The sequence below is a fragment of the Panthera tigris genome, chromosome B3 (assembly GCF_018350195.1).
Source record: "Panthera tigris isolate Pti1 chromosome B3, P.tigris_Pti1_mat1.1, whole genome shotgun sequence".
In the NCBI taxonomy this organism is placed as follows: Eukaryota; Metazoa; Chordata; class Mammalia; order Carnivora; family Felidae; genus Panthera; species Panthera tigris.
Window position 1 is genome coordinate 1,856,898 of NC_056665.1, and position 24,075 is coordinate 1,880,972.

A 24,075-nucleotide genomic window follows, 5' to 3' on the forward strand; every position below is an offset into this window, starting at 1 on the left:
GGGTCTTAAGCCTCCGTTGGCGGAAAAGGGAAAGCAAACCAAGCAAGCATAGAGCAGCAAAGCTGAGCGCCAGGGTCACCCTAGTGACCGAGCCCGGCCGTTTCGCGTTGGAAGTGGAGACTTCTGAGGGATGCGGACGACGGGTGGAAGGGGGTGAGGCCGGGCGGGTCGGCTGCCCACGCGGACGAGCAGGGGGCTGAGGGCGTCGGGACGCGGACGCGGGAAGGTGTGCGGGGGGAGGGGGGCAGGAGGGACAGAGTGTTGGCGGCTCCTCAGATGCGCCGTGAGCGCTCCGTGTTCCGGACTCAGTAAGCGTTTCTAGAGCACTTCCTGAGCCACACACGGTGTTGGTCCCTCTGTGGCGTCCGCGGGTTTCCTCGTCACGCCAGCGTCGGGGGGCGACACTCCTGCGACCCTCATTTTACAGGTCACACGCCCAGGGTCGCGCGGGAAGAGAAGGGGGCGCGATCGAAGCAGGTCTGTGCCCCTGGCACTGGACGTCTGGCTTGAGCGGCTGGGTAGGGGTGGGCTGGTGACCGCGACGGGGCCTGCGGGAGGCAGGGAAGGTCTGGGCGCCCTGGACCGGAACGCGGGTTTGGTCTTGGACCCGCGGAGCGCCAAGTGTCTGAGAGGCCCCGACGGCAGGTGGACGCGTACGAGCCTCCCAGAGAGGTCCTGCTGGGGAGGCCGCCTTGGTGTCATCGGCACGCAAGGCGTGGGGCAGCCGAAAGAGCCCCTGAAGGTCCTGCGGAGAGCGAGGGAGAAGGGTCCCGGCCCACAGGGGGAGGACTGGGGGGGGAGGAGCCCCCCAGGGCCGAGAACCAGCAAAGGAGAGGCAGGAGACAGAGGCGCCCTGGGGGAGAAACGTCCAAGAGGGACGTGCAGGTCGAGGACAGGGACCATTTCTGTTTGCCCCCTCCCCCGCCACCATGACGGAGATGTGAGGGTGTCTGAGTGCCGGACGGAGGAAGAGGAGGAAGAGGGGGAGGAGCGGCCGGGAGGCAGGTGCCTGGTCGCGAAACAGGGCCCGCTGAGGGCGGGGACGCGGCGTTTCTTCCGCGGAGGGAGCAAGGCGGGGGTGATGGATGCGTGTCTCTTCGTGAGTGCTCTGCTGTGGGATGAGGGAAACGGGTAGGTAGGAAGCCGTTCGTACTAGCTGGTTCCTTCGTGCCCACTTGGGGCAAAAGCCCTTTCCGGACGGATACAAACGGTTTCAGTTCAACCGGCAAGTACGGTTTTCCAGGCGCTCTCAGCCGTGTTGGGACGTTTCGCACTTGGTCCCGGCCCGCGAGGCACAGAGCTCAAGCGCAGGGCGGGTAAGTCCTCGCCGTCCAACGTGACGGGTGTCACAGACGGGTTTCCTCCACGGGACGTGAGGGGAGGGTGTCCGTGCTCGCAGCCGCGTGGGTCCCGGAGCCTCACAAGATGCCGGGCGCGGCAAAGCCATCGGATACACACTGAGCGGGCGAGCGGGCGAATGAAGACGTGGACGGGGCGGGGGGCCCTGCCCGGGGGCCGGGGACAGACTCCCCGGGGTCGTGACCCCCGAGCTGGCCCTGGACAACGAGCAGCCGTTCACCAGGATGACAGTTCACGTGGAATGGGGCGTGAGCTGGCAGAAAGGCCTGCGCGTGCACACGTGTGAGGCGTGAGGCCCCGGGAGATGCGCACGCGGGGCACCGTGTCTGGAGCCGCTCGCACACCCCGTCCAGGGGCCACCGACCACGTGTGCTCGCCACGCACCCGGAACAGGCTCGTTGGAGCGGAGATGTGCCCCGTGTGTGAGAGACACATCCCTTGCAAAGACCCAGAGAGAAAGAATGAGGGGCGCCCGGGGGGCTCAGTCGGTTAAGCGTCTAACTCGATCTGGGCTCCGGTCACGATCCGAGCGTCGTGGGATCGAGCCCTGTGTCGGGATTCTCTGTCTCCCTCTCTCTGCCCCTCCCTCGGTCACGCACGTGCATGTGTGCACTCTCTCTCTCTCTCAAAAAAAAAAAAGGGGGGCGCCTGGGTGGCGCAGTCGGTTAAGCGTCCGACTTCGGCCCGGTCACCATCTCGCGGTCCGTGAGTTCGAGCCCCGCGTCGGGCTCTGGGCTGATGGCTCAGAGCCTGGAGCCTGTTTCCGATTCTGTGTCTCCCTCTCTCTCTGCCCCTCCCCCGTTCATGCTCTGTCTCTCTCTCTCTCAAAAATAAATAAAACATTGGGGCTCCTGGGTGGCTCAGTCGGTTGGGCGTGCGACTTCGGCTCAGGTCACGATCTCGCGGTCCGTGAGTTCGAGCCCCGCGTCGGGCTCTGGGCTGATGGCTCAGAGCCTGGAGCCTGTTTCGGATTCTGTGTCTCCCTCTCTCTCTGCCCCTCCCCCGTTCATGCTCTGTCTCTCTCTGTCCCAAAAAAAAAAAAAAAAAAATAGTTGAAAAAAAAAAGAAAAAAATGAGACATTGCCCATTAGTGCTCTACACGGTGAAATGGTAATACTGCAGATCTATTACTGAAAGCAACTTCACCTATTTGTTAACTTTTTTAAGAAATGTGCCTTCTAGAACGTGTCAAACTAGACGGGTGGTTCCCACAACATCTCTCTCGGGCAGGGTGACGGGAAGTGTCGCGGAAACGAGGCGCGGTGGCGGGCAGGGCCGCGTGCCGAGACGCTCTGCCGGGGGCTCCTGTGAGCGATGCGCTTTGGAGCCCAGGCGGGCAGTCAGATGTGTGCTGTCTACACAGCTGGCGGCCTTGGGACAGGGGCACTGACAGAAAGGATGCTGGAGGTTGGGAGCCAGCGAGTGTCAGTTGAGGGAAGGCAGGCAGGGGGAGGAGGTGGAGAGACCGATGGGGGTGCAGCAGGGGAGGGCGGGAAGGACTCCCACATGGTGTCTGGAATTCTGACCTGGATTTCCGCGCTGACGGGGGTGCATTGGCTGATGTCGGGGAGGAGTGGGTGGTGCTGGGTGGTCTCGGGCTGGGGCGGAGGGGCTGCAGGGGCCGGTGCCGGAGGCGTGGGGTGCAGAGGCGGTGTCCCGGCCGTGGACGAAGCCGGTAGGGGTGCGCGGCGGGAGGAGAGAGGATGGCCCAGCTGGGGTCTCCTCGGAGAGGAGAGGAGACCACGGGCAGCGGCTGCTGGGGTTGGCAGCTGGGGACCGTGGCGAACGTGTCTCCGTGAAATGATGGGGGAGAAACCGAGTCGGAATGACTCCAGGTGGTGTCCTAGGACAGAGCAGGGACAGCAGGTACAGACTGTCCTCGGAAGAAGACGAGGCATTTAGAATCGTACGGGTTTTGTGACCCCGCGGTGTTCCCAGCCCGAGAATGTTGGGGATCCAAGAAACGATCCGTGCAGCCCCGTTTGCCCTCATTTGCAGAGCGTTTGGAGAAAGCTCTCCCCGCCCTACGCCCTCGTCCGAGGCAGAGGCTCACACGTGTCCCTCTCTCGCTTAGGCCGGATCCTGGACCTGAAGACGGGGACGGTGAAGAAAGAGGGACAGCAGTCCTCCATGAGGATGTGCATGGGCTCGCGGAGGTCCTTCATTTGCAGGATGAGGTGTGTGCGGGGCGGAGGGCCGTGGGTGGCGGGTAGATGAGGTCTGTGCGGGGCGGCGGGCGGCGGGCAGTGGGCGGCCGCTCCCTCTGCTCCACCAGTAGGAGCCTTGACGGGCTCTGCTGAGGTGAAACCCCGTGGTCCCGGCTGCAGCACGTGAGCCTGCACACCCCGTGGTCCACCTCGGACGCCGCGTCCCCCTTCCTCCCACCCACCTTGTCTGACTTCCTGCCCGTCCCTGCCCCCTCCCGGGTTGGCTTGCCCTGTCGGCTGGGTCCCAACTTTCTCCCGGTCCTTCAGGACCCTTCTGAACTCCAACCCCTCCAGGCACCATATTGGTCAACACGTTTTATGTAAGATGGGTCGATTTTGTACGCTTTTGTGTCTCCTGTGCCAAAGCACACGTTTTCATTAGCGTTTAATTATTAGATTGTCGCATGATGCTTCAGGTGGAAATGCCTGGGCTCTGTGAGTCAGCAACGGTTGCCCTGAGGACAGGGGCTTGGAGTTACCTTCTCTGAGCCGCCCGCGATCTACACCGAGTGTGTACGTGGTTAACGCGTGGTGTGGAGGAAATGCAGGAGTGACTGAACTGGGGGGTAATTAGAGAATTTTCTGTCCCCTTGGAAGAAAGAACAAGGCTTCAGAGTCCCTGTACCCTCAGCCCCAGGCCCTGTAGGGGTGGGGCGGGGGTGCCTGGTGAGTCGAATCTGCCGGGACGTGGAATTGCAGGAGCTGTAAGATGAGGCAGTGCCCCTCATTCATTCATTCATTCATTCATTCATTCAGACATCTATCGAGGGCCTGCCTGCGCCAGGCCGGGGTTCAGCCCTGAGTAAAGCAAACAAAATCCCTGAGCTTTCTCGTAAGAATGACACGTTCTGAATCACATTAAATAACTCACTCTGCCTGTGTGGGGGGGACAAACCCGCAGGGGGGACGAACAAGGGTGCGAGTGAGGAGGCGGCTGGACGCGGGATTCTGGAATGCAAGGGAGAGGTTGGGCCGAAGGTACGGACTTGGGGACCGCCGTCACCGAGATGCTCCCCGAAGCCTGGAGACTGAATGAGGTCACCGGGAGGTGGGCGGGGCTGGAGGAGAGGTCAGGCCTCAGCCCCCGGGCCGCTCCTGTGGCAGGGGGGCGAGGAGGGGCCAACAAGCCCCAGACGGAGCTGCGGGCCGGTGGCAGGGAAGGGGGGTGAAGGACGTTCCTGCAGGGAAGGCGTGCTCCCCGCAGAGGCTCCTGAGGGGTCCTGAACACGAGGGCCGGGGCATCCCCGCCGCAGAAGGAGAAACCTCGGGAGCCCCAGCTGCAGGCAGGTGGCAGGGCGGCCTCCGCCCTCTCTTCCCTGGCACGGGAGCCTGTCCCCGCTGCCCGGCTCGTGGTCTCCCAGGCTGTCCTCGAGTCCCTGGGACCCCACACCGACCTTGATCGAGCCCGGCCGTCTCCTGCCCTTTCTGAGCTTCTGCCGAGCTGTGCGACAGCCCCAGGCTGGCTCAGGGGAGCTCAGCACAGATGTCGCTCTCCTCCCGTTTGCTGCCGGACCTGTGACTCGTCAGGGCCGTCCGTGCAGAGGGGAGACCCGCCCTCCAGCCTGGCGCTGGGCCCCAGGAGCCGACAGAGGGCTTGAGGAGGGCTGCCCTCTCCTCCGAGCCAGCGCCCCTCCATTCTTGCGGAAGATGGGATGGAACTCCCTTCGACACCTGCCTCAGGTCACACGACGGCATTCGGGCGACGGAAAACACGATCACTGCATCTGAGTTCATATTAGCCTGTGTGGATGAGTGCTCTCAGTCCGCTGACAGGCACGGGGACGGCAGGGTGCCCGTGTGCTGGAGGCCACTGGGGACAGAACACCGTCCCGGGGACAGAACCGCGGACAGCGCCCCATCAGCAGAGCACGCCCACCCCGGCGCGGGGGCAGCACCTGCCGGATTTTGAGTCCAGCACCACGCGGCCCCCTGCGGAACGCCTTCCCCGGGGACATCACCACACCCGGTTCTGCGTCTCTGTGCCATCGTCACTCTGCCTGCAGGCCACGTCAGGCAGCCCCGCCCTGCCCCGGTGCCCTCTGGGGGACGTGACTGCCCTCTGAGGCAGGCAATTCTGCCCTCTGCCGAGCGCCTGACTTCGTCCTCCCAATAAAGCGGGTTCGTTCTGGGAGGATGCCAGCTGGCCAGGTGGCGCGGTCCCGGGTCGTCCCTGCTGGGGGACATGCACCTGCGGGTGGCCGTCCCCGGTCTCAGAGCACAGCTGGCCTCTCCTCTGTGCCCTACGGAGTGTGTAGATGTCCAGAGCGTTACCTGCCCTGGAGTCGGGACACGGAAGCACATGGAAGGATGGGTACACACAGCACCGGCCGGACCCTGGTGGCAGGGCGACCCTCGATGTTCAGAGCCTGGGGGGGATTGAGAGGGGCGGTGGAGAAGGTCGCCTCCCGGCCCCCGCCTCCCGGAGAAGGGCCTCCGTCGCCCCCACTCTGCCCTTTGCCGTCAGCGGGCTGAGGCGGTTACGTCGCTGCCAGTGACGGGACACTGCAGGGGCAGGGAGGGTCCCCGCGGCCGCGGCCGCAGCTGCAGCCTGGGAACATGCGTCCTTCTGTCAGCGGGCAACGTGCGTCTTGCGTTGATGGCTCTGCTGAGGCCCGAAGAGACCCCACCGCCCTGCTTGCGTGACCCCGAACGTGACCGGGAGCCCCTGGAGTCTTTCTTAGGGGTCCGGCCTGCGGCGGGGGGGGGGGAGATGAGGGGGGCTTTGCATCGCCAGGTGGGTCACGCTCCCCCGGCCGTGGTGACAGCCGGGGACCGGAGGTGCGCGAGCCCGCGTCAGAGCGCCAGCATCGATCAGAGCGGCTCTCTGACCGCAGGGCCATCCCGTACGCCTGCTTCGGGCTTTACTCATCCTCAGCCTTTACCGAATCCTAGGTGTGGGAACGCTCCTTTGGACCACCTGCCGCTGAACAGAATAACCACCATGAGGAAAAGGTTCAGGTCAGTGAGCCTTGGCGACGTGTGACAGGGGCCGCGTGGGGGGGAGGGCGTGATGAGCGCCCTGAGCTGGGGTGCCGGGGGGGGGGCGTGGGACGCGTGCGGGGCTGAGGGGAGGGAGGGGGCTGGGTGCACCTGCCGGGGGAGGAGGGACATCAGGGTGCCGGGAGGGCGAAATTCAAGCCCCCGAGGCACACGTGACCCCGGCGTCCCTGCCTCCCGCCTCGTGCGGAAAGCCGTCTCACGGATGCTCTTTCTTCAGGAACGGCCTTGGCCCCGTGAAAGACGGGGAGGCCCAGTACGCCGTGGTGCACTGCACGGGTTACATCAAGGCGTGGCCCCCCGCAGGTAAGCCGTGCGTTCTTCCCGGGCGGCTGGGTGCCCTCACCCGACTGTGCCTTCCCGTCGGGAGCGTGTGCCACAAAGAGGCAGAGAGATGCGCTCGTCGTTCTTTGTGCGTAGAACGTGATGATCTCTGTCACTGGGGCAAGTCCCGCTTCCGGGAGCAAAGGTTTCTGGAAAGAGCGATCCTGCGCGGGTGCTTAGAGCCTCCGCCGCTTCCTGCGGTCTGTCACCGGAGCCCTGTGTGAGGTCGTGGTGGCCTCTGAAATGACAGCTGTCACTGTCACCGGGACGGTGCCACAGACGGCGGCAGGCGTCGGCGAGGAGCTGGAGCCCTGGCAGCCCTCAGGTCGCGCAGGAGGCGCGGTAAACCAGTGCGGCTGCTTCTGGAAACCGGAGGGCCGGTCCTGGCCGCCGTGTGCCCGGGCCACCCCACTCCCAGGGGCACGCGGGAGAACCGAAAGCGTTCGTCCGCCAAGAAACTTCCAACAGGGGAAGCGGGCAAGTGATTCGTGCTGCAATATCCGTGCACCTTGAAAGCGTCACGCTAAGCGGAAGAAGCCACACACCCAAGGTGACCCGTGATAGGATTTCATTTATGTGCAATACCCAGAGAAGGCAGATCCCTCCAGGAAGAAAGTAGACATGTGGTTTCCAGGTGCTGGGCGGCGGGACGAAGGGGGGCGTGGCTGTCCCGGGTACAGCGTTTCTTTTCTAGGTGACAAATCCTGAAATCAGATGGGGTGACGGTTGCACAAGTCTACAGATCTGAAAACCACTGCCTTGTGCCCTTGAAGATGGCGGGTTTTATGGCATGTGAGTTATTAATCAATCTGTTATTAAGCAAAGGAATATACGTCTTGTCGACCATCTGCGTCCCCGCGATGGCTCCGAAAGTGGTCTGGCTCTGGGAACGTTCCCGGTCTGCTGGAGAACGTTGCGACTCTGCTGTTACCGGATGGAGTATTTAAGTGTCCGCGAGGTCAGGTTGATCGATAACGCTGTGAAGGACGACTGTGTCCTTATTGATTTTCACCTGCTCGATGGATTGATCGCTGAGGGAGGCGTGTTGAAGTCTCCAACTGTAACAGAGAGAGGGCTTGCCTGTTCCTTCCCACAGTTTTGCCCGCGTCTGCCTCTCATCTCTTGATGCTCTGTTGTATGGTCCATACACGCTACGGGTTTTTATGTCTTCTTGGAGAAGTGACCCCTTTGTCAGTGTGTGATGCCCTTCCTTCTTCCTCATAAGTTTCCCTGCTCCGAATTCTGCTTTGTCTGAAAATAATACAGCGACTCCAGCTTTCTTTGGATTGGCGTAAGCATGGGGTGTTTTTCTCCATTTTTTACTTTTAACCTGTGTCATCGTTAAAAAAATTTTTTTTTAACTTTTATTCAGTTTTGAGAGACAGAAAGAGAGTGCAAGCAGGGAAGGGGCAGAGAGAGACAGAGACACAGAATCCGAAGCAGGCTCCAGGCTCTGAGCTGTCAGCACAGAGCCCAGCACGGGGCTCAAACCCACAGACCGCAAGATCGTGACCTGAGCCAAAGTCGGAGGCTTAACTGACTGAGCCACCCAGGCGCCCCTAACCTGTGTCATTATATTTAAAGTGAGCTTCTTATAGATGTGTTGCTGGCTCCAGTGTTTTTACCCACTCCGACCATACAACTTTTAATTGGTGTATTTAAACCATTCACGTTTAATGGGATTATTCATATAGTTTACTCAATACCTACCGTGTTTTCTATTCCGTGTATTTGTTCTTTCTTCTCCCCTCTCTGTGCATTCCCTGGTTTCCACTGAACGTTCTGTAGGATCTCATAGTCTCTCCTAGCATGTCAGTAATATTTCCTTAAAAATATCTTTGTTGTTTGCCCTGAGTTGAAATGTATATTTACAACTAATGTAAATCCACTTCCAAATAATACTGTACTGCTTTTGTGGGTAGTGCGAGGGTCCCTGGACTCAGCTTCCCTTCCTCCCTCCCTCTCCCACAACACCGCTCTCATGGGCTACACTTACCCATGAGCACATTGTTACTGTTGTTGCCGGGAACACACGGAAATATATTAGCTCAATTAAGAAGAAAAGCGCGCCTGGGTGGCTCAGTCGGTTATACATCCGACTCTCGATCCTGGCTCAGGTCATGATCTCACCCTTCGTGGGTTCGAGCCCCCAGTCGGGCTCTGCACTGATGGCATGGAACCCACTTGGAATTCTCTCTCTCTCCCTCTCTGTCTGCCCCTCACCCCATTCTCTCTCAAAAGAAATAAGTAAACTCAAAAATTAGGTTGAAATAAAAATAACAAAAATTAAAAAATGTATTTCCCCTTAATTTTTTCCTTTATGTGTATCCGAGTTTCTAACCCATATTGTCTCCTCCTTCCTGAAGAACCTCTTTTAACATTTACCGCAGGACGGCTCTGCCGGGGGGTGAAGTCTCTATTTTTGTTTTTCCCAGGTTCATTATTTCTCCCTCACTCTCAAAGGATAATTCTGCTGGGTTTAAGGTTTTAGGTTGGCCTGATTTTCCCCCAGCACTTCAGATCTCCACGCCTTCCTTGTTCCTGTGGTTTCTGACGAGAAGTTCACGGAACTGGTACCTTTGTTTTCCTGTAGCCCGTGTGGGACTTTTTTTTTTTTTTTTCTGGCTTCTTTCAAGGTTTTTTTCTCTTTGTCTTTGCTTTTCTGCAGTTCTAATATTACATGCCTCAGAAGCTCGTTTTATTTTGGTTTTTGGTTATTTATACCGCTTGGTAATTTCCGAGCTTCCTGTGTCTGTGGTTTGGTGTCCTTACTTTTGAAAAATTCGTGGGGGCGTCTGGGTGGCGCAGCTGGCTAAACACCTGACTCTCAACTTCCGTTCAGATCGTGATCCACAGTTCATGAGTTCAAGCCCCGTGACAGCATGGAGCCCACTTGGGATTCTCTCTCTCTCTCTCTCTCTCTCTCTCTCTCTCTCTCTCCCTCTCCCTCTCTCTCCCTCTCTGGCCCTCCCCCGCTCATGCTGTCTCTCAGAATGAATAAACTTTTTTAAAAAAAGGAGAAATTTTTGAATGCTGTGTCTTCACATATTTCTTTTGTTCCGTCTCCTTTCTCTTCCTCCTGGGATCGCGACTGCCCGCGTATTATGTCGCGTTCGAAATTGTGTTGCGACTCGGGCGTCTTCTGTTCTGGATCTTTTCACTCTTTTCTCCTCTTTGCATTCTAGTTTTGGGAGTGTCAGTCGACAGATCTTCATGCTCACTGATTCTTTCCTTGTCGACGTCCAGTCTGCTGATGAGGCACTGCTTGTTGAAGGCACTGCTCGTTTCTCCAACAGTGTTTTTTGTTTGAATTTTTTAAAAAGTTTATTTATTTATTTTGTGAGAGAGCCGGGGAGGGACAGAGAGGGAGACAGAGACAACCCCAGGCAGGTTCCACGCTGTCAGTGCAGAGCCCGACGTGGGGCTCGAACTCAACGAACGGTGAGAACGTGACCTGAGCCGAAACCAAGAGTCTCCGACGGTGTTTTTTATTTCTAGAATCTCCTTTCGGTTTCCTCCTGGAGTTTCTGCCCCTCCACTCGTGTTACCCATCCGGTTTTGCTACTGTCTGCTTCTTCCATTAGAGCTCTTAGCATATTAATTATAGTTATTTTAAATTCCCTGTCCAGCAATTTCAGTCTGTGTCATAGTGGAGTCCGGTTAAGATGCTGACTTTGTCTCCTCAGGCTGTGCTTTTTCTTGCCATTTAGCACGCCTTGTAAATCTTTGTTGGAATCCAGATGTGACGCGTCAGGTGATACCAACGGAGGTTAAATAGGTCATAGAAGTTTAATTGAATTATTCCAGGAGTCGGGTGTGTTTAATTTTTTTTTTTTAACGTTTATTTATTTTTGAGACAGAGAGAGACAGAGCATGAACGGGGAGGGTCAGAGAGAGGGAGACACAGAATCTGAAACAGGCTCCAGGCTCCGAGCTGTCAGCCCAGAGCCCGACGCGGGGCTCGAACTCACGGACCGCGAGATCGTGACCTGAGCCGAAGTCGGACGCTTAACCGACCGAGCCACCCAGGCGCCCCAAGAGTCGGATGTGTTTAATGTTTGCCATATATATACATATATATCAGTTCGACATACAGACGTGCATGTGTTATATACTTTTAAATTGTGTATTTTTTATTTATAGATTTTTCTTTCCTGTATAAATCATAACACACATAATTATCAGGGTGCTGCTTGCCTGAAGGGCCCCAGTTAGATTCAAGACTTTGAGCGAGCTGCCTTCACAGGTGTCCCGAGCCCAGACCTCAGCTCTGTAGATCTAGAAACAGTCCTGATGGGGCCCGAGAACGGACCAGCCCCGGCGAAGGTGGGAGTCCTTGCAGGCTGATGTCTTAACCGGGTGTGACCCATAATGCCGCGGGGCTTCCCCGTCTCTGATGGGGATGCTCACGCCCGTCGTCCGGGGATCCCGTGAGGTTCTGAGGCTGCCGTGAGGCCAGATTTGCATTGGAAGGTTGTTTGACGAGAGGCAAACCAGAGGAGAGGCGTGGACAGCCTGGAGAGAGACTTTGCGCAGCAGCGTGGCTCAGGGAGCACGCGCGATGGCCTGACCTGTGCCCGCTGCTGAGCACCAGACACGGGCCCGTCCCTCGGGGAGCATGGAGCCGTGTGGCTGGGGGGCCAGCACGCGCACAGATGATGCAGGAGGGTGTGGGGAGACGGCCCGCCCCGGGGACGGTGGGGGAGCCTGATGCCCCCCGGGGACAGGAGAGCTTCCTGGAGGAGGCTCCTCGCAGTGTGGGTCAGTACCAAGTCCAGCCCTTGGGACCCCTGTTCCAGGAGACCATCTCGTTCCTGAGTTCCTCTCCTGAACTCGTCACTCTTACGATACCAGGCAAATTCCCCGTCCTGTTTCTGGCCTCAGAGTGCCCTCCTTCTGACCACCGTATTTGGGCTCCACGCCTGCAACATCACGAGAACTGCCATGGTCATGGTGAGTCTAACGCAGAGTCCTTGTGGGTGAGCAGGAGAGAGGAGTCTGAGGCCCGGGGTGCAGGCAGGTGACTGTACCCAGAGCCCACAGAGGTGACTCAGGGCAGGCCCTTCTGGAGCCGCGTGTGGGTCCGTGCCTGCGAGTGTTTGTGTGCCCGGGGTCACGGGGCCAGTAGGACTTGGCATGAAGCCTTCAGTGACCGCCCTTGAAACCGCACCATGTGCAAAGGCGTTGAAGGAGCCGGGGGTGTTTATCTTGGAGAAAGCGAGACATGATTTCTGTCTCTAAGTATTTGAGGGGGTGTCATATGAAGGAAGAATTAATCTTACGAAGGATAGTTCCAGAAGGCACAATTTGGACCAAAAGAGGAAAATTACCAAAAGGCAGATTTTTAACTCAATAGGGAGAAATGAGCAAAGGACCGAACAGGACAACAAAAATAGCTCTAAATACGAATACATTCCACGCTCAACAAATGGGGAAAATTTAGTTTCTGGTCAGAGCTGCAAATGAAAATAATTTCATACTGTCTCCTCTTACCTATCGAGTGGCAAAAAAGTCAAAAAGACAAAAAAAAAATGTCGGGCTGTGCCGACAGCTCGGAGCCCGGAGCCTGCTTCCGATTCCGTGTCTCCCTCTCTCTCTGCCCCTGCCCCGCTCACTCTCTCTCTCTCTCTCTCTCTCAAAAATAAAAACATTAAAACAAAAAAGACAGAATACACCGCATTGGTAAAGTTCAGGAAAATGGACACTTGGATGTACCACTGGTGGGAATATTATAAATCAGCGCCAACCTTCCGAGGGGGAAGTTGGCCGTATCACCAGATGCTTTAAAAAGCACATTCCTCAACATACAGGGCTCGCGCTTCTAGGGATTGACTCCAGGGAGTCAATCAGAGAGACGTGTGTGGCACGTTTAAGCATCGTCTGTAACCGTGGAAGCTTCGAATTGGCCCAGATCTCAGTGGTAGAGAAGGGCTTAAAAAACAGCACGGAACATCCATTTGGTGGAGTACCGGACGGCCGCAGAGTAGGCCTGCTTTCGAAGGACGCTTAAGGACGCAGCGGCGAGCTGCGAAGGGTCAGGCCAGCAGCTTCTACAGAATAAACGTCGTGACCCACGTGTATCTTTCGGGTGTGAATGAGTCGTGTCATCTGTGCGTTGACGAGGTGTGCATACGGCGTGAGCCATTGTCACTCCCGGGGAGCGGAGCGCTGGTTACTTTCTTCTTTCCTCTTCGCTCCTACGTTTGCCCAGTTACCACATGACTTTCGTAATCAGAGACCATGACGTTTTAAAGAAGTCTCTGTGACTTTTCTAACGCACGCTGCGGACAGTCGGAGCGAGTGGTTCGTACTGAGTTCAGAAATGGTGCCTTTCTGTTTGCGTTTTGGTTTGGTCTCACGGTGTATCATTCGTCTGCTGGCCCCTAGGAACGTAGAGCTTCTGGAAAACAAGCCTGCGTCAAACCAGCCTGAGGCTGTGCTGCTCGTTCCTTGGTGGATAACTACATTCTTAGCACGTGTCACACTTTGTGCCTCCCCCTGAGACTCGAGACCGAGCTCAGGCTGCATCCTTCTCCTGCCCCAGGACTTAGCCCAGACCGGGCTCGGAGGGTATATTTCAAGAAGACTGGACGGACGGATGGATGAAAAGAAGGAGTGAAAAGGATGAACGAGACGAGAGTAGTTGACCTAGGGAGTGGACGTGGGAAAGAATTTCTTGCCAGAATTTCCAAAGGCGTTTCTAGGACCTGCTTTTCCAGAAATCTTTTCAGATGGAAGAAGCAGTCATCTGCCCTGGATGAGGTGGCTGGAGTGAGGTCATTGGCACACTCACCCTAGAATCAGGTCACGGGGCCGGAGGCCGGGAGGAGGAGCTCCCTCTCCGCTTGCACGGAGCCTGGTGAACGTTCTCCAGGAGTCGTGTCCCCGCGGCCCCCAGCTCCTTAGTCGCAAACCACGACGTGCTTAGAAAGGATGAAGATTTCCCGAGCACCAAAGTTGCCGACCGTGGCAGTCTCTCAAGGTGCGAAGACGCGGACCTCACGGAGCAGACCGGGGGCTCGGGAAGGACCCTGGGGAAGCCGCGTGCAGCACGCGCGCGTCCCCGCGAGCCTGCCGGGTGTGCGCTCAGAGCCCTGCCTGGGGCCGCCGACCCCACGCTGCACAGGAACAGCACAGCGCACTTCGGCGTGTCCAGAGGCCTTCGTGACTCGCCTCGCTGCGTTGTGTACCGCGTGCGTTTCACCTGAAGTGTTTGGGGTGCGACAGGGAGGAAAGGCGGGGGTCCGAAGACCGTCCCCTTGCCAAATCCCGCAGCTGCTTCGTCTGAAGACGCGGGCTGTGCTCGACAGAATGAGCAGGTGAAGAAGCGCCCAGAACGGGTTGCGTTTTCTATCTCGTGAGGTGTGTCCAGAGCCCGAAGGAGACTTTGACCTTGGGAAGACGTTATTTGTGGCCCCCACCGGGCCGTCATCGCCCTGTGGCCTTGCATTTCAGACGGACGTCCAGAGTTGAGCCTCTGTTCCGGTGACCGTCCTCTGACCTGCCTGGGTCGTCACCTGGCAACCCGTGGGAGACCTCTGGTGAAGGGGCACTGTGTCCGCACAGGGCAGCAGCGGTCGGGCCCGGGGGAGGGGGAGCCCGAGCAGGGCCCGGCTGCTCCCGCCCGGACCGCGAGGTCAGGACGGGGGTCGCTGTCGGTGCCCGCGTGCCTTTTCGGCGGTGAGGCCGGTTCCTGCCTTCACTTTGCTGCCGGCCGGTCAGGGAGCCTCGGCCACGGCGTGCCAGAGGCCGAGGTGTTTGGGGGTCTCGGCTAGAGTCCGCGGTGGCCAGGCTGGTGCTGTCCCTTCGCCAGACGGCTCCGCCCCTGCGCCCGCTCACCTCGAGCAGCCCCACGCTTCTTGCGCTTTGCTCGTTGAACACGATGTGCCTCCGGTTGAAAATCTCCAAAAGCTGCTTTGTCTGAATCGAGGCCACCGGCCCACGAGGCGGCGGCCGGCTCCCTGCTGTCTCTTACCCGCGGCCACCCTGTCCTGCGTCTGCACATCAAGCCTCGGTCTCCTGCTCGGCCCCTCGGTCTGAAGCCCCGGTCAGACGGCAGAGCCGTGACCTTTGCTTTGAGACCCAGAGCTGTGGTCCGCGAGGCCTTTCGGGGCAAAGCTGCCCTTCCGTTCCCACCACGGGCCGGGCACTTGGCTGGGCCCTGGGGACCCTCAGGCTGGTCGGGCCCAGTTCCTGCCCCTGTAGGTCCGGTCCAGTGGAGGGGGCAGGTAGGCGTGCGGGTCACAGCAGAGCCCGGGGTCAAGGGTGGCAACGGAGGCACAGAGGGGAGAGCCCGTCTGCTGGGAGTGCCCTCCTGCTCGCTCTGGCGACCCTCCCCGAAAGCCTCGCCGGCAGGCAGAAAGTCACAGTCGAGCAGGAATGTCGACAGGAGGGAGACAGAGGGATTTCCTCATCGAGAAAAAGCCTGGCAGGTGTAGGGAAAGCATGGATGGGGGCTGCAGGTTGAACAGCGACCGCGGCTCCCTTGGTGAGTGCTCGCCATGAGCGAGGCTCTAGGAAAGGTCCCCTGTGTGCTTTAGGCTGCTGAGCTTTCACGACGCCCTCCGGAGGTGCTGGCCCCGTCGTCATCCCCGCGGCACAGACGGGACACCGGAGGGCACGCACGGTGCCGCTGCCAGCCGGCAAGTGGGAGCGCTGGGCTTGCGGATGCGCCCTTGCCGCGGCGCCCTGCTTTCTGCCGGTGGGAGGGGTGCTGGGCCGGCAGCCACGTGCGGTTCTCCGCGGCCGGAGGGGGAGACGCTGCGTGGGCAGGAGGGGTCCCGTCCGGGGACCAGGCCGGGGTTTGGAGCCTGCTCTACACTGAGCATCGCTGAGGCCGCTGCCGGTGTTTAAAGATCGTTCTGCGTGTTGAAGCCAAGCGGAGGGGGAGCGGGGATGGGCCCGGAGGCCCGGGGACCGGAGGAGACTCACCCAGGGAGCCACAGGGCTGCCTGAGTCGGAGCCAGGCCGTGCTGATGGCAAGGGGTCGGGGGTGCCGGGAAAGCAGGTGCGGGCTGGCCGCACGGCTGGTGGGGCCCGGGCTCCAGCCCAGGACCGACTCCGGAGTCCGCGGGTTCAAGGGTCACGCGAGATTGGCTCCCCTTATGCGTGCGCAGATCCATAGCACAGAGTTCAGGTACTCGGTCGTTGTCTTACGTCATCGTCTCTCAGGACGGTCGCCCACCCTTGCTCGGCCCCCCGTGACTGCTCTGCTCACCCTCGTCCCCCCCAGGCCGGGTTCCCTCCGTTATTCTATGTCCTGCCTCAGTGCCACGGTGACCCTTAACAGGCCTCTTCAAGAAGGGGGAGTGGGGGCACCATTCACAAGCCCTCGACGTGGCTGCTCCTGGGAACTCGCGGGTCGCGGGGCTCCCTGCCTGAAGGGGCCCGAGACGGGCTTCTGTTCTGGGCGGCCTGCTTCCCTTTTGTCCCGCTGTGACATTTGTAGTTATCCCCGGAATTCAAGACTTTCACTCGGGTGGCATCCAGTGTCAGTCTGTTTTCATTAATTGTAACTGGTCCTGGCTGACACCCACCCCCCCCCCCGACTCTGTCTTCACCGTGGGGGGCTCGTCTAGATTTTCCAGGTCGCTGCTGCTTCCCGGCCTGCCCCGCTCACACCTGCGGCCACATCGATTTCCCGCGTCTGCCCCCTCCCGCTTCCACTGGTTTCTTTATCCCCTTCTTCCACATTCTGGTGGAGTTTCTCAGTCCTAATCCCCTCTCTGTGGTTCCCATTTAACTTTGCAAAAACTCTGTTGTGGTACATTTCACGTGAGCTCAATGCTTGTTGAATTAAAGCTGTGTCTTTTTTGTAAATACGGTAAATTTAGGGGATCCCCCCCTTTTTTTTAAACTGACTTTTTTTTTAGTGGGAACATGCGCTGTGATTCCTTCACTCAGTCTCCTCTTTTTCACATGCTTGTGATTTTCCCACGGGGCTCACCTTCCAGAGGCCGCTGGGCGGGCGTCCACTGTCGAGGCCGGAGGCCGGTTCCATCACTGACCGTGTGGGTTCCCGGATGGCCTGTCAGGCCCGACCAGGGCAGACGAGCAGTGCTTCCCTTTACCAATACCTGACCGGGGGTCCGTTTGTCTGCACCCGACGACAGGGTGGGGACAGGAGGAGACTGAAGTCACAGACAGCCCAGATGGGGCGCCCTGATGCCTTCTGGGAGGTGTGGGTTCCAGGCTGGCTCTCCCTCATGACTTCCCCCATTCCACACTTGTCTCCGGCCGCCATAGCTCGAAGCTTGTAGGTTGGCCGTATCGGGCACCCCAGGTGACCTTAACCTTCCTGTACGGGGACTTGTGTCTTGCTCAGCTCTCCCCTTGGTGGTCTTGCCCAAACCACCCCCACACAGGTCTGCTCACGCTTGCCCGTCTGCTTATGGGAACCCTGCTGGTTTCTGATGCTGACGCACACTTGTCCCGGCTCAGGTTCTGGTCCTTTCCACGGTGACTTGGGAGGCCGGGGTGGTTAGTCAAGTGGTCTCAGTTGCCTCTTTTCCGCTTTGCGAAGTGGAGGGTCCATTTCTTCAGAGTCACCAGCAGGAACGCTGAAATTCAGCATTTTCCCAAGTATCTTCCGAGACCATGTGTCCCCGGAGAGGCTCCGTGAAGAAAACGCTCTGTGGTCAGTGACTTGGGAAATTTCACGTCCTGTTTTTCCCTCGTAGGGAAGCATATCCCAGAGGTGCAGACCAAAGTCTCTGAGAAGCCCTAAGTGATGAAACGCCTTTATCTCTGTTTAAACTATGCTTCCCAAATGTGTTTGGCCAGAGAAACTTTTTTTTTTTTTTTTTTTTTTTTTTTTGCCTAAAACTTATTAGTATTCCTCGGGGAGTATTTGGGACGTGTGCTATGAACAAGTGGCCTGAATTCCTTGCAGCAGAAGGTGGTTGTTTTCTCCCCCTGCGTTTGGCAGGGTGCAAAACTGTGTCTTCATCCACATGTGAGGATGTGGGTCCCAGGACAGACTCCACCCAGCGTTACCGAAAACCAGGCCAACTTTCCATGAGCATCTGCGCGGGGTTAGTGCAACCCCGGGTAAGAAATGAACACACACTTCTGGCCGCTGCTGAGTTTTACCCCAAGCAGAAGTTTCCAGTTACATGTCATTCATGCTGTTGTTTGTATTAGTCGGGATTTATTTAGACCTGGCATTAGCGAAGCGGGTTTCCGAAAGAGAGGTGATCGAACGTAAGGCAAGCTGAGTTTGTGAAACCGATTAGGGAACTACTGAAATCTGTTAAAATGGCTGCAGTTATCCTGTTCCTATTAAAACCCACTTTGCTCAGAGCTGCGGGTCCTGCCAGGAGGCGTCCCTTCCCGACTCCCTTCCTCCAGGCCTGGCCTCTGGCCTCCTCGCAGCCCTGTGCCCCTCTCTGTGCGGTGCTCTGGCTTTCTGTGCCCCCCACCAGCCAGGCGGCTCCTTGAGGGCAGGAGCCGGGCCTCACGCGCCGCTAAACCCCCAGGGGAGTCCGGGCGCTGAGGACCAGCTCAGACGGTGCGTTGAACCTGGCTGACTGCGTGGCTGAACTGCGACCTGGCCTTTGGACCCCTGGAATGTCAGAGCCAAGGAGAACCTTGAGCTCACCTCGGGCCAGCCCTCTCTGCAGAGGAAGCCCCGCAAGGCCGTGTCTCCGCTGACCCCGGTGTCTCTCCCCTGCCCTTAACCGCAGCCCAGGCCCTCCAGAGGGACGCCTGCAGCCAGGCAGAGCCCAGCCACCGCATGAGGCCGCCTCTGTGACCAGTCTAGGGATGGCACTTTCCGTGTCACAGTGAGGGTGAGAGCCGGTTGTATCCAGTTGCCCATGCTGGGCACTGTGCCAGATGCTTAATACATACTGCGTTGCCCCATGCCCCCTTCACGCTTCGTCGCCCTGTGCCCCTGCACTTCCCATTGTACAGATCACAACTGTCATGGTCCCGTCTTCTGAGGCTCTGAGAGGCTGGGCGCTTTGCAGTCAGTACAGGGTGGACCTCAGATTCCCAGGTCAGGACTCCTGTCACCGCCGCTGGGGGGCCTTTGTCCCCAGCAAGACCACTCTGTTCCCAAAGACTTGTCTCCTGTCGAAGCTGGTGTCAGCCATGGTGACCACGCTCCCTTGAAGGCCTTCTTTCCCGGGGCCAGGTTTGCCGCTCGGTGCCCTCGCCGGGAGGCTGACATCCTTGTCACCAGCATTCTGGGTACAAAGACAGCGCGTGCCTCGCCGTGTCCAGGGGTGACCCCAGTGCTCAGCCGCCGCCCCCTGAAATATGCCCCCGGAAGGACACACGTGCCTTCTGCGCCACGGGCAGGCCACGGGCCGCCCTCCGAAGGGTGAGGAGAGACAGTGGAGCTCAGCCAGCCTGGGGCGGAAAGTTCTTCGTTCTTCTGTCTCGAGTATCTGCCCTTCGCATCGTCCCCCCCTTCCCACGGGCCAGGTTTTCCGGGTACGAGCTGCCGGAACCAGTTTGGAGATGCGCTCCCACAGGTGGAGCGAACGGCCCCCAAGTTGGGGGGCCTTGTAGGTGTTTTGAAGGGGGCTTGACATCGGGTGGGGGCCGCACTTTCAGGGGGTGCAGGGCGGAGCACGGCCAGGATGGGTGGCAGGGGAGGGGCGGGCGTGGATGTGGGCAGAGGGCTGCAGAGCTGCGGCAGGAGGACGGTTGTGGGGGGGCAGCTGGGTGGGGGGGGTGTCCACAGTCAGGGGCCATTGGAGGAAGGAGCAGCCCCTGCTGGGGCGGTGGTCACGGGGAGGAGGGTCCTGGAGGCGGCCAGGTCACAGAGCCTGCAAGAGGCAGGTGGCCACGGGCTTGGGTGGCAAAGAATCATCTCTAAGGACCGAGTGGAAGGAGCTCAGTTCGAGAAGGTGAGCGGAGGCAATGGGGGCCTGACGTTCGTGGGGGAAGAACACGGAGCAGGAAGTGGTGGGTGGAGGGTGACAGCCGGCCGGGGGGCAGGTCACGGCCGTGGCAGGGAGGGCCCTCGGGTGCCCAAGGCAGCAGTGCTTTGGGGAGGCAGTGAGAGCACAGCCCTAGGCAGGCACGGGGACGACAGACTGCTGGCCATAGTCCCCTTCTGCGCCACTGGGGGTTTCGATTCTAGAACCCAGCTAGTGGGACGTGTGCCTGTATCTGTGAACTTGTCACAACCGAGAGCTGAAAATCGCAGTGAAGTCCCCCCTGCCCGGGCGTGCGGAGGACCGGGGGTTCAGTGTTCTTGTTCTTCCCTTGGAAAACAGCCCACTGCTGTCCATGGAAACCCCTCCCTGTCAGGGAAAGTGACAGCGACTCGGCCTCACATGGCCGGGGGCCCGGGAGGCCTATGGTGAGGTGGAGGCCTGGAGAGGGGTGGCCGATGTGCCCCCGACTCCTTCCTCCCAGTGTCCGCGCTGCACCTCCATGGGGCGTTAGTGTCACAGCCCCTTACCGGCCAGTGCTTTGTTTACAGGTTATGATTTATTGGAAAGAACGCTCTCGGTCCGAGTTTATACAGAAAATACTCGTTTACAACTTGCCTTTTAGGCAAAAGAAGATGCATGTTAATTTGCATGATTTAGGGGCAGTTAATTTGGAAAAGGGGTGTTCCATTTCTGCCAGATGTTTTAGAACTAAACTCCTACTGTCTCGGGTGCATTTTCCCTCAATTTGGGGATCAAAGGGTAGAGTCCTTATTTTATTTTATTTTATTTTATTTTATTTTATTTTATTTTATTTTATTTTATTTTATTTTTTAGTGTTTTTTATATTTGAGAGACAGAGCATGAGCAGGGGAGGGTTAGAGAGAGAGGGAGACACAGAATTCGAAGCAGGCTCCGCTCTGTTCTACGTTATCAGCATAGCGCCCAACGCGGGGCTCGAACCCACGAACTATGAGATCACGACCTGAGCCGAAGTCGGATGTTTAACCGACTGAGCCCCCAGGCGCCCCACGGGGTAGAGTTCTGATGTCTGGATTTAAGCACACAGCACCCATGGTCCTGGCTCTTAGGTACCACCTAAGAAAACTTCCCAGGTGTGTGAAGCCCACATTTTAAGTATTGGACACCATGTGCTTGCCTTTTTTTTATCCTGTTGTCTTTAGTTTTTAAACAGCTATTGCAAAAACAACCCATCTTCATTAAAGAAATTTAAAAAGTCTATAAAATCTTGAAAAATATAGTCAAATTCACCCACAAATCCATTTTTTTTTTAATTTTTAAAAGGTTTTAAAAGCCTACAAATAAGTCTCCCTTCGTACCCTGGTCCTACGCCTGAGAACCAATTGGGAACACCCCCATGCTTCATCTTCTATGTCTATTTCTATATAAGAAAACGGTCGGAGGTCATGTTATATATTTTACGACACAGCTCGTGTTTTAACGGGTCACGAATTTCATGAATATGTTACCAAGCTGGTACATACACCACTAGTCCATTCTTTTCATTCTTTTAAGTGGCTGCATCAGATTTCGTCGGCCATTCCTCAAACGAGAGCACTGAGATCGTTTCTAGGTTAGGGCTCCGGCCGAGGGATGACCTTGTATGCGATTCTTTACCCTTGAGTGTGGGTTTCTGCAGGGAAGTCTCCGCGTTGGTAGAGTGATGACCCAAGCCCCTTTTCGTAGATACTACCAAGTTCACCTTACGAAGCTGGAGGCCAATGTGTCCGTTTTTCCACACTCTTACCAAGAATGTTTCCATGCTCTGGTAAGTTTTGCCAGTCTGATAGGTTTGGGGGGAAAGGACATATTTTAAATTGAGTTTTCTTCATTAGCAAAGTTGAGCATCTTTCCTTGGTGCATTGACTATCTATCTGCATTTCCCCGTGAGTTGCTTGTTCATGACGTATGCCCAGTTTCCTGTCGGGGGATGTGTTTTCCTCGTTCACTTAGAGAGGGTCTTTATAACATTATAAATATTAATCCTCTGTTTATTGTATGTTGCAGATATTTTCTTCTGGCCTGATGTTTAGCTTCTGATTTATTGTTTTTCATGCACAGAATGGATGAGGCACACAGAACATAGTCTCATCTCTCTCTGCTGATTCGGAGCTCTTATGACAGAGTTCTAGTGCTGGACAGGAATTCACGTGACAATTCAAAGATGTCCTCAGGGCTTTTCAGCCCACTGCTGCCTCCCCTGTGGCTGTTGTTTTATTGGTGGTTTGTTTCAGTGGTTGTTTCCTTTTACGCTCCATAGGATCCACTGTCCTCAAATCCACCTGCTGGTGGCTGATGCTTGTTCCCTTGCATGTGCCTGTTTTCATCCTGTCCCCATCTGGGGACACAAATTGCTGTTTGTCATCCTTCATGGTTGAGACAATCAAACAGCCCAACTTGCTGGTATCCCGGGTGAGAGGAAATAAAATAGGCTGTGAGTTGGGGACTGGCAGCCTTTCCTGAGAGCAGAGCGTACGGACTATACCGAATGGTCTTTGGGACATCCGTGAGGGGAGCGGGGAAACGTCGTTCTGGTTGCCGAGATGATAACGGGTACTTCCCAGATGGATGAGGTGCTTTTGCAGGCTTCCGCCTTGCATGAGGGACCCCCTGTCGCCTGGGGGCACAGGGCCTGGACGTGTGTGTAACTGTGCCAGACTTCCGTGGCACCACGCCGCACCCTCCCCCCAGCGCCATTCCAGACCCTTCCGTCCGCAGTGCCACCAGTCCCGCCACTGACCCACCCAATTCTCACAGACCCTTGTCCCTAAAGCCTCCCCCAGCGTTCCGCCAACAACTTCCAAGCCACTTTATTTGTGTCGTGTTGTCCTTGTTATGACAGCTTGTTCGCATCTGTTTTCCCTGCGTACGTGCTGCTCCTGGAGAGCAGGGGCCACATCACGCGCATTTCTGTGTTATTTAAGCTGCAGAGCACGGGGCTTCGGACACGGCGGGAAGCCTGGTGAATGTTTGGTGCCTGAATCTCTCTCTACATCTCCCAGTTACACACCCCGCAGTTTCTATCCAGGAGGTACCCAGATTTACCGCTGTCACTATTTAAAATCTTTAATCAGTGCTACTGAAAGAATTTATGCAACTTTACAATAAAACACTAAGTACAAAAACAGCAACGGCAGATAGGTTTTATTTGAAAGCCCACTTTAAAAAAAATTTTTTTTAATGTTTATTAATTTTGAGACAGAGACAGAGCATGAGCCGGGGAGGGGTAGAGAGAGAGGGAGACACAGAATCCGAAGCAGCTCCAGGCTCTGAGCTGTCAGCACAGAGCCCGACACGGGGCTCCAACTCACGACCCGTGAGATCATGACCTGATCTGAAGTCAGACGCCCAACCGACTGAGCTACCCAGGTGCCCCATTAACACATGTGACTCTTGATCTCAGGGTTGTGGGTTCGAGCCCCACGTTGGGTGTAGAGATTACTTACAAATAAAATCTTTAAAAAAATAAAGCTGTGGCTTGAAATGCTTTTATTATTAAATTGGGGAAAACTAGGAATTTAACTTATGAAAATCGAACTTATTTAACCTGTGAACAAGGAAAAGATAACAAATTACCATGAGCTAAGTAAGAAGATGGAAGTAATGAAATAAAAATGAAAAAAATTAAATCTGAAAAGAGAACTATTGTCTTATTGATAAACAAGTCCTCGTGAAGATGTGTAGAAGAGACTCTGAAAGCCTAATTCTAGTTTTATAAAAAGAATGAAAATAAATTGATGTTAAGAATGAAGAAATTTATCAGAAAAAGTTTAAAACATATAAACATATAGCATGTGTAATTTAGATTGATGCATGTTAAAATCTTTAGGAAGAAAGCTAATTTCTGGGAAAATATATAACTAAATTTGAATTAAGAAGGGAGAAAAGATCAAAGCCAGGCAAGACATTGTAAAAACTGACAAAGAATTGCTCCCTAAATGGTACCAGGCCTGGAGGTTTTATGGGCAAATTATTAAACACTTCCAGAGTATAGGAAGAGATAGAAAGTGCACTGCTTTGTTTTTTAAAGTTAGCACGACTTTGATACAAAACTGGTAAGGGCATATTAAAAAAAAAAAAAAGTATGAATGCAATTTCATTTGTAAATATAAGACACTAAGTACAAGGGTCAGCAAATCAAATGCACGATTGCAAGGTTGCTTGAGTGGTTTAACATTAGAAAATCTGTTCATGTCATTAATTATCCAAAAGACAAAAGCTATATGACAAATTAATTTCAGTCAGCAAATATTAAAAATAGATATCTTTAGAAACTAATG

General features: G+C 56.3%; 1 protein-coding gene and 1 long non-coding RNA gene across 2 annotated transcripts in view; both read left to right on the top strand.

Annotated features, from left to right (window-relative positions):
* Window positions 1–24,075, top strand: part of ARNT2 (aryl hydrocarbon receptor nuclear translocator 2) — a 146,024-nt gene that overhangs the window by 75,054 nt on the left and 46,895 nt on the right. Inside the window, 3 exon segments of the mRNA XM_042987902.1 lie at window positions 3,434–3,536; window positions 6,459–6,524; window positions 6,784–6,869. Of these exon segments, the coding sequence (XP_042843836.1) occupies window positions 3,434–3,536; window positions 6,459–6,524; window positions 6,784–6,869 (255 nt within the window).
* On the top strand, window positions 18,797–22,947 carry LOC122239350. Its single transcript, XR_006218326.1, has 3 exons — window positions 18,797–18,885; window positions 21,482–21,563; window positions 22,720–22,947. It is a non-coding gene; the product is annotated as an uncharacterized LOC122239350 (long non-coding RNA).